At 33.2% G+C, this 15,073-nt stretch overlaps 2 protein-coding genes across 3 annotated transcripts; one reads left to right on the top strand and one right to left on the bottom strand.

Annotated features, from left to right (window-relative positions):
- The first annotated feature begins 418 nt into the window (after positions 1 to 418).
- On the top strand, positions 419 to 2,546 carry LOC133784560 (uncharacterized). 2 transcript variants are annotated; one of them, XM_062223854.1, is made up of 5 exons: positions 419 to 603; positions 677 to 924; positions 992 to 1,219; positions 1,787 to 1,981; positions 2,045 to 2,546. In XM_062223854.1, exons 3-5 carry the CDS (start codon positions 1,127 to 1,129, stop codon positions 2,414 to 2,416), a joined length of 660 nt encoding a protein of 219 aa, XP_062079838.1. In that variant the 5' UTR covers positions 419 to 603; positions 677 to 924; positions 992 to 1,126; the 3' UTR covers positions 2,417 to 2,546. The 2 variants fall into 2 exon arrangements, with proteins under 2 accessions (XP_062079838.1, XP_062079839.1); XM_062223855.1 differs by having other exon boundaries at positions 677 to 1,219.
- Positions 2,547 to 8,721: 6,175 nt separating this feature from the next.
- On the bottom strand, positions 8,722 to 14,770 carry LOC133786261 (subtilisin-like protease SBT5.3). The gene is made up of 11 exons (XM_062225459.1): positions 14,672 to 14,770; positions 14,257 to 14,366; positions 14,077 to 14,174; positions 13,251 to 13,418; positions 12,453 to 12,564; positions 10,461 to 11,013; positions 10,300 to 10,391; positions 9,962 to 10,207; positions 9,733 to 9,847; positions 9,431 to 9,647; positions 8,722 to 9,339 (listed from the first exon to the last, which is right to left on the bottom strand). Exons 1-11 carry the CDS (start codon positions 14,768 to 14,770, stop codon positions 8,804 to 8,806), a joined length of 2,346 nt encoding a protein of 781 aa, XP_062081443.1. The 3' UTR covers positions 8,722 to 8,803.
- Between the last annotated feature and the right edge of the window lie 303 nt (positions 14,771 to 15,073).

Raw genomic sequence — 15,073 nt, 5'->3', positions numbered from 1 at the left:
GCCTCGTGAAATTTGTCTACAAATGTTCTTCCCCAACTAGCCAACTAGCCAAGCACCCTGTACACAAACAGAAATACAAGTACAGAAACTAAGGTTTGCAAAAACTGAGATGAAACAAGATATATAGACATCCATATTCTTAATTCATAGTTAGTTTCTTAATATTTGTAAATATTTATTTACTAATCATTTTCTTTGTTTTATTTCACAGAATTTTAGTCATGGCACTTGGTCGTCGCACCACTCGATCTACTACTCAAAGTCAACAAGTTGAACCAGTCATTGATCTTCTTGCTCCACCTTCACAAGTTGTTCGTACTACTCGGTCGAGTATAGAGAATCAACAAGTTGAACCAGTCATTGATCCTCCTGCTCCACCTACACAGGTAATTCGCACTACTCGGTTGAGTTTAGAGAATCAACAAGTTTGTCACACCACTCGATCTATGGCACTAAGTCAACGACCTAGAACCACCACACAATCTAATGTAGAGAGAGAACACCCTCAAGGCTCCACACACCCTACTGTACAGGGTGAACAAGTCAATGTGACGACCCATTTTGATACCGAAGATGATAATCAATCTTCCCAAGTTCCATATGGTAAATTTAATGTCTTTCATGTTCATTTCTTTAAATTTCTATTTATTTTAATTAAGATTATATTGTATTGTAGGACAAACATCTTCCTTTAAGCCACGTGGAGTTACTCGCGGCTTGACAACTACAACTATAGCTAAGGCATCATCAACTGGAAAGTTGTCACTGACTTTTAATGCGGAGTGTCGTCAACCAATTTGTACTAATGCTGAGAAATTTAATAATGAGATTGGATTCAATATTCGGAATCATGGTACATTTCATTATAAAGAGTGGAGAATGGTCCCTGAAGATGTGAGAGCTCCATTGCGACACTATCTTTTGGTAAGTCATTTCACAATATTACATTTATATTTGTAATATTTATAATTAATATTGTTTTATGTTATAGGAACATTTTGACATCAACTTGAATGATGAGACAACTAAAAAATGCATTGATGAGAAAATGAGAAAAGCTTGGAAGGGTCATAAGTACAAGCTGCACTTATATTTCAAATAAATTGGAGGAGAAAATGATCTTGAGATGGCCAAGAGCAAACGTCATCCAGACTTAAAAGAAGAACATCAAGAAGATTGGATGATTTTGTGTGATCGTTGGTGTTCTTCTGAATTTAAGGTAACATTTTTTATCATAATATTGCTATTATGATAGGAACAAGAGACCGGACATACTATTTGCATATTACTATTGTCCTTAACATCTAGCTTTTTGATATTTTTTCTGTTTTATTGAATTTATATTGTTGTATGTTTCCAAGATTGTCCACAAATGTCGAACTACTGCTTAATTTTGAAATATTGTATTGGCTATAGATGACCTCTTTGTTGAAATTTCTGTCTTTCTTTGACTGTGATACCCAATCAGTTGTTGTGTTTATTTCATTTTGGTTGTGGGAATGAAGTTTTTTCTAACTATGTAGTTGATGTAGTTAAGGTGTTTGGTTAAATGTTTGAATGAAAAAATGAAAGCTAATGTTATTATTTTGGCATCATCTACTCTTTCTAGTATTTGGCCCTACATAAACAACATCTACTCTTTCTAGTATTTTGTTTTGTCTTTGATTTACAGATTTTAGTGTTAAACTGTTCAATAAAGTTCGTAATAAATAGACATTGTGTTGTTCAAAAGAAAAGGTTGTGTAAAAAAATTTCTAATAAATTTTATTTGGATTTATTTCTTCAGGAAAGAGCATTAAAGAATACTACCAATCGATCAAAGAGGAAATGGGAGTCAAAAAATGGTTCAGTCTCCACACCACGACATCACATTCGACGTGGAATGGTGTTAACTTCTCCTACCGGTCAAATTGAGACATGGCGTCTAAAGCATTATGATGCTGAGAAAGGATGGACTGGAATAGAGCTCGAGCCATTATATGTAAGTAATTTAAATTTTTATTTATTATATTTCTTACTAATAATTAATTAAATATATTATTAGGATAAAATGATGGAGTTAAGGGGTCAACATCCTCTAGAAGAACTGTCTGATAAAGAGATTATGGAGCGTGTACTTGAACGTGATTCGGTATACTTGCGAGGGTGGGGGCGGTCACCTAGTGTCACAACTTCTACTTCACATCGTGAAAATATTGTGGGTAACCAACCAACTTATGAAGAGTTAGTTGAACGACTTAATGATACAACTTCCCGCCTTAATGCTACTAACGAACAACTTAGTGTGGTTGTGGATATACTTCGTCATAACAATTTGATGGCACCGCCTCCACCACCTCCAACAGACCAAGCTACAAATGCAAATTTAAGAGAGTCGCCATCTTTTTCAGTTCGGGAGTCACAAGATGATTCTTAGTTTATTTACATTAATTTACTAAGGAATGAACTTTATGAAGTTTTTTTTATTTTGGTAGGGGTAACCTTAAAATGATAACTTTATGACTTATTTTAGTATTGAACATTATAAAGAATTTTAGCATTAAACATTTTATTCTTGTATGGTTATTTTCTAGTTTATTTCTAATATAGAACATTTATAAATAACTGTTATTATCTTTTACCTACACATAACCATTAAATTTCAACAAAATATAAATTGTGTAACAGACCAATAAAATAATGCTATGTGGGCTAATAAAATGACACCACGTAGGATGCCATATATGATGCCACGTAGGATGCCACATATGATGCCACATAGGATGCCATGTCATCAGCACATAAAACTATAGAAACCATGTCAGCATACACGTAGGATGCCATGTCATCAAACACGTCATCTGATGACTCATCAATTGATTTATAACTTAGTGGGGTCCACTGATTCTTTTACCTACCAATGTTAATAAGTGTAGGTAAAGACTCTTTCGCCACTAATCTTTACCTACCAATCTCTACCAATTCAATATTTGTAGGTAAACCATATTACCCACCATTAGGCTAGTTTTACCTACACTTACAATTGGTAGGTAAAGACCCCATTTTCTTGTAGTGTGGGAGATGTGGGACACGTGGCACGTCTCCCAGTGGGAGACGTTGGATGTATACGGGGGTACATCCAACGTCTCCCACTGGGAGATGCCACGTGTCCCACGTCTCCCAGTGGGAGACGTTGGATGTCCCCATGGCCACTTCTCAGCCTATTTCCAACGTCTTCCACCATTTTTAATGTCTTCCAATTGTAGTCATTAATAAAAATTTTCAATGTCTTACACCATTAGACATTTAAAACCCCTGATAAGTTTTAATGTCTTACACCAATGGTGTAAGACATTGTAGGGAGTCATTGTATATCAAATTTGTTGTAATGACTGAACGTGCCGAGAATGAAGACAGAAATGCTTTCAAGAATCATGAGCAGTACAAAGATTACACCCACCAGGGAAACCCACTCCCGGAAGGTTGGAAAAGAGGGATGATGAAAGAATTCTTGCAAAAGTTCTCAAAAGGGAGATCCTCCTATTAGATGGACATTGTAGATCTAGCTATAAGGATAGCTGACAAAACTCTGTTTACAAACTAGATCGTGCAAGAGCCAAAGCCCAAAGACTTCGTCATACCAACACTGTCGGTCAGCCTTCAACGAGAAAGGTGATCCCTTGGATCATATCTTTCAATTTCAACAAAAAATGTCCCTAAAAGTCAATAATGAGGCCATTCACTACAAGGTCTTTTCCACTACGTTCCCTAGTCTTGCGCTTCTATGGTTCAGAAAACTACATCCAATGTTCTATCAATGGCTTTGGCGATTTTAGAAAGCAGTTCTTGCAACTATACAACGTCGACCGAGAAGCACCTAATTAAAACTATGGGAGATCTATATCACATTGAGAAAGGTGAGAATGAACATCCAAAAGCATAACTTCAACCTATTATCGATTTACTACACAACATTGACACTGTCATCGTTGCCAATTTGTTCATCAAAAGCATGTGCAAGTTGAATCGCTGTTGTACGAGAACCTCACTATGACCCCATCATACAACCTCAATGACATAAAAATTAGAGTTGGAGGAGTCTTTCGCGTCCTAGAAGCACGAGAACACGCACAGAAGAAGCTGGCAGTGATTTCAGTCCTAGCTGTTAATAACCCTTCTCCACCAACCAAAAAGGACAAGCGGAAGTCAACCAATTTTAGCCAATAAAAGGACTCCAAAAGATCCAAGAACGGAGACGGACCGCCGCGCTATTCAGATTTTGAGTTCAACACTCCTAAAAAAAAGATCTATAAAGAAAATAAAGATCGCCAAATTTGGCGGACCCCATTCAAAATCTAGTCCCCAGCTAACAGAAGAGACAAAAAATATATATTGCATCTTTTATAAAGATCACGGCCACACAATAGTCGAGTGTAAAAGTTTGTACAGACAGATCCAAACACTCATGCAAAATGGGCGAATAACTCAATACATTAAAGTAGCCTCTATTACCAATCCGCCTCTGCCAGTGACCCCAATAACCATTCAAACCGCTGCACCCATATTGCTTGCAGAGGTGACACCTATTAATCATCAGCAACCACTAAAGCAAGTTCCCATAATTCATAGAAGACTCAAGCCAGCTCTTGAAGATGAACATAAAGCCATGTAAAATTCTTATGTGTCAATTTCAATTTTGCATATTTTATTGTTGTTTTGATAATCTCATCAGACAACTCTCAAAGTTGCTCCTGTAGATTCACAATTTGCACAAACAATTTAAAGTCACTTCCACATATATTTAAGTTATGTTTGTTTAATGACTTAGTAATTATATAAATTGGAATTTCAATTGGTATTAGAGCTGGTTACTAAACTCTTAGTGCGATCCTGTGACATTCCATTTGTCTTGTACCTTGTCATATGAATTTCTTTGTAGAAGGGGGTTCGGGTTCCATAACCCATCCTCCATTACAGAATGACTATAACTATCTCTACTAGAAGGTAAGGATGAAGGCTCTTATCAAATTTCAAGACGAAAAGTCTGTAGATCAATCTTAACTTGCTGGTCTTAACTTGTTGAAATAGATGTTGCGTCTGATAGAACAAAGATAAAATCTGAACTTGAATTGACTGATGTGGAAGATAAATGTTCAAGTTGTAATATATAATAAAACTTTGCATGCTATTTTTAATGTTGTCAGTGAAGAATATACAATGTTAATTTCATCTTGTGAGTCGACCAAACAGGGTTGACAAATTCTTCAAATTCAATTTGAAGGAACTAGTGATGTCAAGTGCTCCAGGCTTGTAATGCTAACCACATGATTTGAAAATCTCAAAATGACTGAAATTGAATCTGAAACTCTCTCACTGAATTTTATGGGAGATAGTTTGATATTGCTAACGAATATTTTGCTTTGGGTAAAAAGTTAATTGGATAACAACACTCTTGTTAGGAAAATTGTTAGAGTTTTTCCTGACATGTTTCAAACAAAACTCACTATAATTGAGGAGGCAAAGGACCTAGAAACCATTAAAGTAAGAGAATTGATGGGCTCTCTCCGAACGTTTGAACTTAACCAACAAATCTTACAAAAGGAGAAACTAAGTGCTCAAAAAGAAATATCCATTGCATTGAAAGTTTCCAAAGAAAAAAAGGTAAATTCAGATGATGAAGGGGATGATGAAATCGCCTTGTTAATAAAAAAACTAAAAAATACATGGAAAAGATAACTAACTAGAAGACCATGTTTAAACCTTAAAAAAGTAATAATTTTTCTAAATTATTTGATTCTAGTAAAAGGTGTGTGAAATGCAGGGAATGTGATGGTTTTGGTCATATTCAATTTGAGGGTGCCAATACTTTAAAGAAAAATAAGCCACTTACAAGTGTGAGATAATTGTTAAAAAATGATGAAATTAAGTGATTGTCAAAAGACCTTGAGCTTATGGAAAAAATGGTAAAAATTCTTACATTTGGATCCACTATTTTTGAAGTTATTCAAAATGCAGGTAAAATAAACAATGCTGGATTAAGATCTAGTGGAACGAATCCTAAATGTAAAGCAATGGATATTAAAAATTGAAAAATTGCCTTGGTTTCCTAAACTGGGAAATCTATGCTATCAACACAGGTTCATGAGGAATCAACTTCGCAATTTGTCCCAACTCTTGGGAATTAGGTAGGTATGAAAGTTGTTTCTCAAAACAACAAATTCATGACATTTAATCCTTTTTGTCATGTGGTGTGAAAGGTCACATTCTCAAATCAAATTATTTTAATCATCATTTTGGAAAGTCAAAACAATTGTTTGAAAAAAAAAACACCCTGCCCAAGAAATTTTGGGTTAGAAAAAATGAATTAAATTGTTTTATTACTATTACTTGTCTAAAAACTCATCCATCTAACTCTTGATGCTTTGATAGTAGATGTTCTAGACATATGATAGGTGTTGAAAGCTTACTTATCAATTTCAAACCTAAAAAATGTGGTGCATTAACTTTTGGCGATGGTATGGATGGTAATATCCTTGGAAAAGTACCCTGAATTTTTAGGGTTACCCAAATTGAAAAATATGTTGCTTGTTGAAGGTCTGAAAGCTAATCTTATTAGTATAAGTCAAATTTGTGACTAAGGATTCCGTGTAAATTTCTCTTGTAATGATTGTCAAGTTGTAAATCAAAATGGTAAATGTGTTTTGAAAGGGTTTAGATCTGTTGACAATTGCTACACACTTAACCAACACTCTCTTGTCACTCAACCACAAGTAATCTGACAAACTTATTATGGCATAAAAAACTTTGTCATATAAATTACGAAAGTTTGAAAAAAAATAGCAAGTGCAGATCTTGTTCGTGGATTACCTAAATTGGGTAAGGAATCCACTAGTAAGTGTGAACCATCCCAATTGGGAAAGCAATTGAAAGTCTCTCATAAAGGTATAACTGACATTCACACTTCAAAAGTTCTAGAATTGTTGCACATAGATCTTATGGGTTCAATCCAGGTGGAAATTATTGATGGAAAAGGTATATATCTTTGTGTGTGTGTTGATGATTTTTCTCACTTTACATGGAGTTGACTTCTTAAAATATAAATTAGATACCTCTGATTCTTTTAAAACTCTGTGTTCTAAATTAAGAGTGCAACATAGGGAAAATTGTGAGAATTAGAAGTGACCATGGTAAAAAATTTGAGAATGTTGTTAATTTGTGATGAATCCAGTAAATCTCTTGGCATAGCTCATGAATTTTTAACTTCCAAAACTCCTAAATAGAATGGAGTTGCTGAAAGAAAAAATCATACCCTTCAGGAAATGACAAAGGTAATGTTTAATAGCAAAAAACTTTCAAAAATATTGTGGGCAGAGGCAATTAACATTGCATCCTATATAATCAACTGTGTGTTCTTACGTCCATGTATAAAACACCTTATGAAATTTGGAAAGGTAAGAGACCTAACGTAAGTTATTTTCATGTGTTTGGTTGTATATGTTATATTATTAGGGATCGAGAAAATACTTGTAAATTCGATGCTAAAAATGATTGTGGAGTGTTTTTGGGTTATTCCAATAACAGTAGAGCCTGTCGTGTTTATAACATGAAAACTAAAACTGTTATGGAGTCTCCTAATGTGGTTTTTGATGATTTAAAAGATTCCTCAGAATATTCCAAAGAGAAAATTGAAAGGTTCTTGGAAGAAAAAGAAGAAACCCCTGTTGTGATAGTAGTGGAACTTTTTCCAGTAGCTTTGGAAATTGTTGCACCAGAAATGGAATTTGTTACAATAACATCTGAACGAACAAAATGAGAAATTCCAGAAATCATCTTTGACCCTATTCAGAAGAAACCCTCCACCAGAGTAAAAAAAGAATCATATTTCTGACTTAATTCTAGGTAATATTGAGGAAAGTATGGTCACCGAAATAAGGTATGTCAATCTTGTTCAATTTGAGTGTTTCATCTCCAATCTTGAGCCAAAAATTGTGAAAGAGGCCTTGAATGATGAATATTGGATTAAAGCAATGAAAGAAGAGTTAGAACAATTCACAAGAAATAATGTATATAGTCTTGTACCTAGGCCTAATCATACTAATGTCATAGTTACCAAATGGATTTTTAAAAACAAATCTAATGAGTTTGTTATAATAGATGGAAACGTGGCTAGGTAGGTTGGTGGCTCAGGGATACACTCAAGTATAGGGGGTAGATTTTGATGAAATATTTGCACCTATAGCCAGACTTGATTTGGTTGTTGCCTATATATATTATCGTTTATACCAAATGGATGTTAAATTCGCCTTTTTAATAAAGAAGTTTTGTGGAACAGCCTAAGGATTTGAAGATCCCTACTTCCTTGATCATGTTTTAAGGTTGAAAAAGGCTCTGTATGGATTGAAACAAGCTCTTTAAGCTTGGTATGAAAGATTAACTTAGTTCTTGGTGTTACGTGGGTGTAGAAAAGGTGGTGTAGATAAAATATTGTTCATAAAAAAATGTAAGTTATGACATTATTATTGCTCAAATTTATGTTGATGATATTGTGTTTGCTCAAAATGTAGTCACATCATCTCTTACCATCAATTGGAGATGAGAAGGATTGGATATATTCCCAAAGACTACTTGAATAAAACTAAAATAAAGAAGTAAATAACAATGATGATCTAACTTTTTTATTACTGAAAGAACTTTTCACTCTTCAATAATATTACATAAAACGAAAATGACAAAAAAAACATGTATTATAAATATAAATACCCTTGAATCTAATCTTCAAAATATTGTACATGATATTAAGTTATACTACTTTATTATATATCTTCTAGTACTTGACTACTATAGGACTCCGGACATAGTGTTTCCCATCTGACCATTTAAGTTGTCCAAACACATAGTCTTCAGTCTTCTTGGCAACCTTTGGCTTCAAAATAATCTCAAATTTCTTTTCCTCACCAATTTTGCCAAAAGTCAAGCTGGTAGGTTTAACATATATAGAAACTCCAATTGGGGCCCTTACATAAGCCTTGTAAGTGCCTGGGGCACCAACATTCTTAATTATTCTAGTAACTATCACAGACGGTGAACTAAGATTGGTATTCACAATCGAAGGGTAGTTGAAGTTGGCTATATTGAATGAGGTGGGGCATTTATATGGCTTCTTGGTAAATGTTTTCAGCATTGTTTCATCATAGCCGTGAGCACATAAAAAGTTTAAATAATCATCAATAGTTGTGTCATAGACAAGCCCAGGGTCCATTGCTCGATTTGGTTGGATATGGCCTGAACCATATTGAAAAGGTGTTGCTTTTTTTCTATTCCAGTCCAACAGTGGTCCCTTGTTGCTATCTTGTATTCTAGCTGTAAATAATTATAACTTTAATGAGAGATAAAGAATTTTATAAGACAAGTATTTGTGGAATATACGTATGTATGTATATGTAAAATTAACCTGTTGTCATGATCGCCGAATGAATGATGGCAGGACTCCAATTTGGGTGAAGGGTTTTGAGAAGACCAACAATCCCTGAAACATGAGGACATGACATTGAAGTTCCTGACATTATGTTAAATGGGACCCGACGTTTATCAAATGGTAGTTGATCACTTGGGCCGAAAGCTTCAGGAAACGCTGCAAGAATATTCACTCCTGGTGCTGTGACATCCGGCTGTAAAGGTAATAATATGGAGAAAGTTATTTAACATATCATTAAACCAAAAAAAAAAAAAAAAAAAGGAGCTTGGAAGGTAGACCTTGAGCAAAGCTGGCTCAATGACATTAGGTCCTCTGGATGAAAATGAAGCCATGATTGGGGATGGCTTTACTTCTACTTCAGTTTTTGCCCGAGTTATGTAAGCTTTAGGGTTTCTGAAGTAGTCTCAAAAGTATCATGATGAGTTAAAGTGAAGCTAAAAATATTATATCTTGTTGTTAAAAAAAAAAAGATATAGAAAAGAAACATATAAGGAAATAAGTCACTACCTAGTACTGTTGAGATACTCGTATACAAATTTTCCTTGAGTGCCATTGAGATGAGATGAAGGAAGAAGATGAGGATCGGGATCATTGTCATTAAGCAAGATATCATTAATTAGAACCACTCCTACAGCACCCGCAATAAGAGCTTGGTGACCCTTTTCAAGGGGTGAAATTCCATCCCCAACATAACAAATCAAGATCTTCCCCTTTACTTTCTTTGGATCAAGGCTTTTCGGCAGACATTTTTGACTGAATAAAATATATATATACAACTATTAAATAATAATAATACCAGTATGATTTTTTCCAACAAGATTATTGTTAATATTATTTATACTTACGCAGATAAAGGATCTACTTTAGCAGCTTTTGACCCGCTGATCAACGGATAAAATTTTTTAGATGGCAAGCTACTTGAGGAAAGGCTTGATCCCTACCATACGAAACTTTTATTACAAAACATGAAATCAAACTTTGATAGACTTATATAAATTATTTTTACCTTAAGTTGCTTCTTGTTTCCAAGAGTTACATAACTATTGAAGTCACGGTCGATTGTACTAGCTGCCACAGTTAATAACCACGGTGACACTTTACTCACAGTCTCAGGATCAGGTCCATTGTTGCCAGCTGAGACAACCACAACAATATTATTCATAATAGCATGAAAACCCCCAATTGAAATTGCGTCCTCAAAAAATTCTTGAGGGTGACCACCAAGAGAGATGGAAAGCACATCAACACCATCACTTATTGCCTCATCAAATCCTGCCATAATGTCAGCATCAACGCAGGGTATGTCATTGATTGGAGTCCAACAAACTTTGTAAGCGGCGACGCGGGCTTTGGGAGAGCCACCCTTTGCAGTGCCGTTTGCATTGCCAAATATATTTGCACCAGGGACAAAGCTTCCCCCAGCTGTGGAAAGAGTATGAGTCCCATGCCCATTATAGTCATCTCGACTAGTGAAAAAGTTTTTGTTGAGTGTAGAGGCGTTGACGGTCTTTAGATATGCAAGATAACCTTTATTAAAGTACTTTGCTCCTATCAGCTTCCTAACAAATGGAAAATTGAGTATTAGACTATGGTGTCCCACATGGAATAAGTGTAAGAATATTGAACCATTAATAAGAACATGTGTAACTCCACTAATCACCAATTGGTTTTTAGATGGAGCTTCATGATTCTTGTCATGGTATCAATAGTCAATTCCTTAGCGGGCATTCGATCTACACCGATCCAAAGAGTGAGCCAAGTCGCATGAGATCCGCATAGTGCGAAAAAACACTTGAGATCCAAAAAAAAAAAAAGTAAGCTAAAAAAAATGGGTCACTTGTGATCATATTAGACTATGGTGTCCCACATGGAATAAGTGTAAGAATATTGATGGAGTCTCATGATTTTTGTCATGAAGAAAATAGTAATTTTTTAATACTATAAATGAATAAAGGCATTTGGTTACATTTTTTGCTTATTACAATAGTAAGGAATATATGGATGAGAATGTTACAATTTGTTACTAGCATGCACTATACATAAATTTCACATGAATAAAATATTACACATCTATACAATTATACATACATATTAAGTTATCAAAACTTTATCTCATGTTTGATACAAAAGAAAAAAAGTTAATTGTATAGAATTTAAAAAAGAGTAAATGGTGGCTAAAATACGTTTTCAAAATATTGTACTTTTATACCTAACCGTTTTTTTGGCGGTAAATAATATACTCAATGTCTTCAAAATGTTGCACTTTTATACCTAAACTTTTTTTCCCGGTAAATATACTCCATGTTCTTAAAATGTTGCACTTTTATACTCTTATTTTTTTTATTTTGATAAATAATAAGAAAGTGGCGGAAAAATATAGGATTTTAATTATTTTTAAATTTTAAATTAAACAATAATAAATATTTTATTAAAATGATTTAAAATAATTAAAAACTTATATATTTTCATCAATTTAACATAAGATTTTGAAAGAAAAGAAGTAAAGCAAAAATGTAAGTTGTAATTATTTTGATTAATTTTAAGAATCTTATTTCTTTTATTATTTTGAAAGTGAAAATAATTTAAAATTTTAAAAATAACTAAAATCCTATATTTTTCTTTTACTTTCTTATTATTTGTCAAAATAATTAAAAAAGTAAGTATAAAATTGCAACATTTTAAAAATATTGGATATATTTACTGCAAAAAAAAAAGTTTAGATATAAAAGTGCAACATTTGAAAATATTGAATATATTTACCGCAAAGAAATGAGTATAAAAGTACAATATTTTAAAAATATTAGATATTTTAGTCGTCATTTTGTGAATTTTGTGAAATTAGAACACAATTTTCTTCTGCTGAAATTTTCTATATATAATAAAGTTTAATAAATGCTCTCATGTAGTGTATAGATTTTATACCCTAGGACAGAAAACAAACTCCATGTGAAAAACATTGTTAGTAATAATAACAGAAAGTGGAGATAAAAGGACCAACCTATTACAATGGATTTTATCATCAATGACTGGTTGACAACTTCCACGCCACTTTGATGGAATAGGCCCAATCCCTTCGTACTCACTAAAGCTTTTTGATTCAGGCCAAACACCTATAAACAAACTCTCACCCCTCTTAAAAATAAAAGGAATATTTTTTCTTAAATACATAATTTTTTAGTTTTTTTTTATCAAGAAGGAAATGAGCTTCATTAATCAACCAACCAATACACCTAAACAAGGCAATAACCCCACAAAAACCGTGCAAACAGAGGCAATAAAAACAACCCGCCCAAACTAATTACATTGTAATCTTGTCTATAAATCTCTGTTACTATAAAGTTAATTTTTTATTGTTCTTAATTTTTTTTAAAAAAATATTTACTCAAATTTTTAAAAATACAATTTTCAAAATTTCATATAATTATAAAAACATGGTCTTAAGAAAAAAAAACTTAAAAACCACTCACGGCAACATACTAAAATAAACTTAAAACAAAATACAAAAACACATTATTTACCAGAACAACTAAACATAAAAATGAAAAAATTTACTCAAAATCGTAAACTTGATATAAAAAATATTTAACCATAAAAATGTAATATTTTAACAAAATTAAGTATTTTCTGTAAAAATTTAAAAATAAAAATAAAAACTATAATTTTATTAGGGACCAATTATGCCATTATTATAGTATAAGAACAAAATAAAGTATAGTTATAATTAAGATAATATATTTTTGTCTTGCTAATATATATGCATATATAAAGAGAATAGACGAGTAAGCGAAATATATACCACCGTCCAAATTTCCAATAATTACATCTTCACCAAAGCGTGCTTTGGTCCAAATAGATTGAGAAGCAACGACTTCGTCATTTCCTTCCAATCTAAGAAATTCCCATGAACGAGTCGTGTGCAATTTCACTCCTTTGCTCAAGAAAATTGATACCACATCTGGATGCTCTGTATTAATTATTATTATTATATATAATTAAACCAATTGTATATTTAAAAAAAAAAACAATTGTTTGAAATATTTAAAAATAGAACACGTGAACATTTGACCCGCCAAACCCGCAAACCCGCCCGATCCGTAATCCGAAAACTTGTTTTTTTTTTTTGGGAAAACCCTTTGGATTTGGATTAAATCCGACCCGAACCCGAAAAAATTCAGGTCGGGTTCGGGATTGAAATTTGTTAAAACTCGAGTTCGGGTTCAAACCCGAAATCCAAAAAAAAATGGTATTTTTGAAAAAAAGTGTAAAAAAATAGTATTTTTGCAAAATTTGGCTTTTCGGCCCAAAACCCAATTGGCCCAGCCCAACCCAAAATTCAAAAAAAAAATTATATTTAAAAAATGGTATTCTTGAAAAAAAGTGTAAAAAAAATGGTATTTTTGCAAAATTTGGCTTTTCAGCCCAAAACACAGATGGCCCAGTCCAACCCGAATCAAACCCGAAACCGAACCCGAATAAAACCCGAAAATTTCGGATCGGTTTTGGTACCATTTTTCTCAACCCGAAACCCGTAAAAACCGAACCCGAAACCCGAAAATCCAACTCATGTGTACCCCTACGTAATATGTTGTATGCTGCATGAAAAGAAAAGACAAATGACTTACTTTGAATTTCTGCAGCTTCTGCCTCATCAAGAATTGCAGCAAATCCATTAATATATTTATTATACGAGTAAAAGATGGCATCTTTGGCTTTTTCCTCACTGCACAAGAAAATTAAAGAATTATATTTTCATTTTATGAGGAAAATAAAAAGAGAAAAGATGTATGAGATATGATTATTACCTTCCTAAGTATGATCCAAGAAGGTTGTAATGAGAATTTGTGGCCCTTTCAAGATCATCTGAGGAAGGGTTCAGACCATGCGAATGTGTTCCCATGTACACAATATATGGCTGCATGCATACACATATTGTAACATAAATCTTCAGATTGATTGAGTAGAAGAGAGAAAAATATAACAGATTTAATATATTTACATGGAACGACTACAACGCATCTTTTTTTTTGTAACACTGGTGCATCCTTTTTCTATTTTCGGCATCTGGATAGCTATAATACACACATTCATATAAATTATTTTGGGATTATAACTATTCAGGTGCCGAAATAGAAAAAGGATGCACATGTGTTGCAAAAAAAAAGGAATGCGTTGTAGTCGCTCCCTCTATATATATGTATATATGAATTATATTCTTGCCTTTTTAATGGCTTCCACGTCCGGTGATTGAAGCAAAATGAAAATAAAAAATATTGAAAGAAGAGAAGAAGAAACAGCACTACTACAATGTGGTGCCATATTATTCCTTTGAAGGAGAGCTATGGAATTGTAGAGAAGGCTTTGGTTTCAACTCTATTTATAGACAAAGCAATTAACTACATCTATAGACTTTCCATTATAACTATAGTACATCAATAATTTAATTTTGTGGAATTAATATTAACTGATCCAGTACTTTCTTTTGGATAGTGGGACATGGAATACTAGGCCTAGGGAAAAGTACCATGGTAAAACTACAGAAAATATTCTTGTGCCAAAAATATGACTTTGAAGATATGTGATATATATTTGAAATGTGATGAGAATCCAAACACTAAAAAG

Source organism: Humulus lupulus, chromosome 6 (genome assembly GCF_963169125.1).
Source record: "Humulus lupulus chromosome 6, drHumLupu1.1, whole genome shotgun sequence".
NCBI classification, from domain to species: domain Eukaryota; kingdom Viridiplantae; phylum Streptophyta; class Magnoliopsida; order Rosales; family Cannabaceae; genus Humulus; species Humulus lupulus.
Note: the sequence above shows the minus strand (reverse complement) of the source record. Positions and strands in the feature narration are given on the sequence as shown.